Below are 2,816 nucleotides of genomic sequence, written 5' to 3'. Positions count from 1 at the left end.
CCCCTAACTGCTTGTTGTAACCTGTTTACATTTTCTGCAAGTTCTTTGAGTCGCGTCCAAGGAATTGTCAAAATTCTCTTAAAGTTGTAATGGTTTGAGAGATGAACTTCAAAAGGACGTTTTACTTTTTTTTCTCTCAAGAGAGATTCCTCTGAACTGAATCATAAATGCAGCAGAAACTATCATATTGTCGTTAAACAACTTAACAAGTCTAAATGCATGTTGTCTTCCTTGATTTCTACGGTCATCTCAGTTTCTTTCTTCTGTTTCATGGTGCTAGATTGTATTGGTATTGATTATTTATCAAAAAAAAAAAAAAAATTGTATTGATATTGATAAGTTTTGCCACTAAGGAGAAGCTTTTGATGACTTCCAAGGGAAAAATTATATCTTGGCTCCAACATTTAGGCAATGGTCTTGAATTTGGGGGATTGGAAACTTATGGAGTGTGTAAGAATTATCCTCCCTCCGGTCCAAAATAAGTGATTTTTTGGCCTTTTTCTTGTGGTCCAAAATAAGTGATTTTTCCAGATTTCAAGAATGAATTAATTATTTTTTTCCTACATTGTCCTTGGAGTAAATAGTGTTGGAATATGTGTTAGGAGTGTTTATGTGAGATAGTAAAGGTTAATATGGTCAATTCTATTACTAATTAATGGTAAAAGGTGGATTTCTTAATCTGTGTGAAAACATCCAAAAAAATCACTTATTTTGGACCGGAGGGAGTATTACTTTCCCCCATTTCTGTTATTCTAAATTAGTTCATTTACAGAAGGTAGTAGAAAAGTCTTTTGTGCATTTATTTTTTGATTCCTATATTGGTTCTAATCCCCTGGATAAAGCATTATATGGGATATTTAACAGTTGACCATTGCATCTTAAATAGTGGTATGAGAACTAATAAACTATATGTGAAACTTTACATGGGAAAAAGAGAACTGTGAGTTGATTTGCTGCCTGAATTAGTTGTATTTGGCGCCTCATATTTTTGTATGTTCAGTTAATCCGACCTATACTTTACAGTTCATGGTGTAGAATATGCATTTGGAGCTCATGACTATCCAAGCAGTGGTGTCTTTGAAGTTGAACCACGGCAGTGCCCTGGGTTCAAGTTTAGGAAGTCAATATTCATTGGGGCGACAAAGTTGGATCCCTGTCAGGTTAGAGAGTTTATTGAACGTCAAGCTGCTAGCTATAATGGTGATACGTATCACTTGATTGTGAAGAACTGCAACCATTTTTGCAACGATTTATGCTACAAGCTTACTGGGAAAAGGATTCCAAAATGGGTGAACAGACTTGCAAAATTAGGTAATCTTCTGTCATTCCACTTCTCTTTAATTAGCAATAATATAACGGACCTACAAGCATTTGGCTCTTGGATTTATCAGTTGACTTGGTCTTGGAGAACTAAACTCATAAATTCCGGCGCTTCATGATGAGAATTCATCTATTCTCTTTTCCCCATCTTGGTATTCTGAAGTCCTCAACTGCAGTAAATATGAATATGGATTCCCCTAGGCATCAGTCTGGTTATACTAAACAGTGCTTGGTAGAGGGCAGTGCGAAACAATTTCCTTTGCCTCTGTCATGCACAAAACGTATAAGATATTACCTCCCAGAACATAGCATTTGGTGGAAATTGTTCTTTTTACTTCCCAAGTTTTAAGCAAAATAGCTCCTTTTGATAATACTACTTGAGATGTTTATGCATGATAATCAGTAATCGGTGTGATCCACTGAATGTAGTTCGGGACTATGCTCCTGAAAATGTTCTTGTAGAAAAGAAAAGAGCTTTAGTCATAAATCCAACTGCATGTAAGCATTTACACTATGTATGTAGTTAATAACTTGGAGAAGCGAGTTGGAGCCTTCTTGATCGTGTAAAAATTTCTACACCAGAGAAAAAAAGTTAAATTCAGAAAAGAAAATATTGCATTCGGTACTCTCATGTATTAAGGATTGCAAATGATATTCTTCATTCTCTTATTTTTTCGTGTATATAGGTTCAACATTCAACTGCATGCTACCCGAGGCTCTGAAAGTTGCTGCGGTGGAACATGACCCTAATGGCCCTGAATATGATAGTGAGAAAAGAAGGCTGAGAAGTGCTTTCAGTTGTCTTTCTTCAATTTCAACAAGGCAAAGGCAGTTATCGACATCTTCGTTATTTCTGCAGTCACCCTTAAAAGGGTGCTTACCATCTTGGGAGTTAAGAAAGTCTAACAACAGGTCTCTGAAGGAAAGGTAAGATAATGGACCCTTCCAATTTCTTGGAATTTGTTGAACAGAAATGTTATGAAGGTTATTTCCATGTATTCTTGGGAAAAATGAAAAACCAATCAGAGTGACATGCTTAGGAATTAAGGGGTAGTATTTATAACATGACATTTCAGTGTATGTAAAAAAAGAATTCCTTATTTGATTGCTTCTTTTGAGAAATTTTGCCACACTTTGAAGTTGAAGCAGTGAATTGTTGGATCAAGATGAATGGAGATCAAGGGTGTTAAAACGGGTGGGCCGGTCCGGGTTGGGAAAAAATCAAACCGGCCGGTTTCCGATCCGGGCCGGTTACGGGTTAGTTTTTACCGGGCTTAACGCGTCCGGGTCCATCCAGGTAAAAAATGAACCGTAAGGGTTACGGGTCCAAGGGCCGGGCCGGGCCGGGTTAGTTTTTTATTTTTTATTTTTTTTATTTTGTATAACTATTGTAATTTACATTAATAGAAAGTAAAAATATAAAGAATACAATGAAGATGGAAAAAAATTGCACTTATAAATTGCGAGTGCTACATTTATTTCAAAATTCGAACTTA

General features: G+C 36.2%; 1 protein-coding gene across 2 annotated transcripts in view; it reads left to right on the top strand.

Annotated features, from left to right (window-relative positions):
• LOC109235520 (deSI-like protein At4g17486) overlaps positions 1-2,485 on the top strand; it is a 6,306-nt gene extending 3,821 nt beyond the window's left edge. For both annotated transcript variants that reach the window (XM_019401670.1, XM_019401671.1), the window contains exons 3-4: positions 1,024-1,311; positions 2,007-2,485. In XM_019401670.1, the coding sequence (XP_019257215.1) occupies positions 1,024-1,311; positions 2,007-2,251 (533 nt within the window). In that variant the 3' untranslated portion in view covers positions 2,252-2,485. The remainder of the gene's footprint in view (positions 1-1,023; positions 1,312-2,006) is intronic.

Source organism: Nicotiana attenuata, chromosome 12 (genome assembly GCF_001879085.1).
Source record: "Nicotiana attenuata strain UT chromosome 12, NIATTr2, whole genome shotgun sequence".
Taxonomy (NCBI): Eukaryota; Viridiplantae; Streptophyta; class Magnoliopsida; order Solanales; family Solanaceae; genus Nicotiana; species Nicotiana attenuata.
This window is presented reverse-complemented; position numbering and strand designations above follow the sequence as displayed.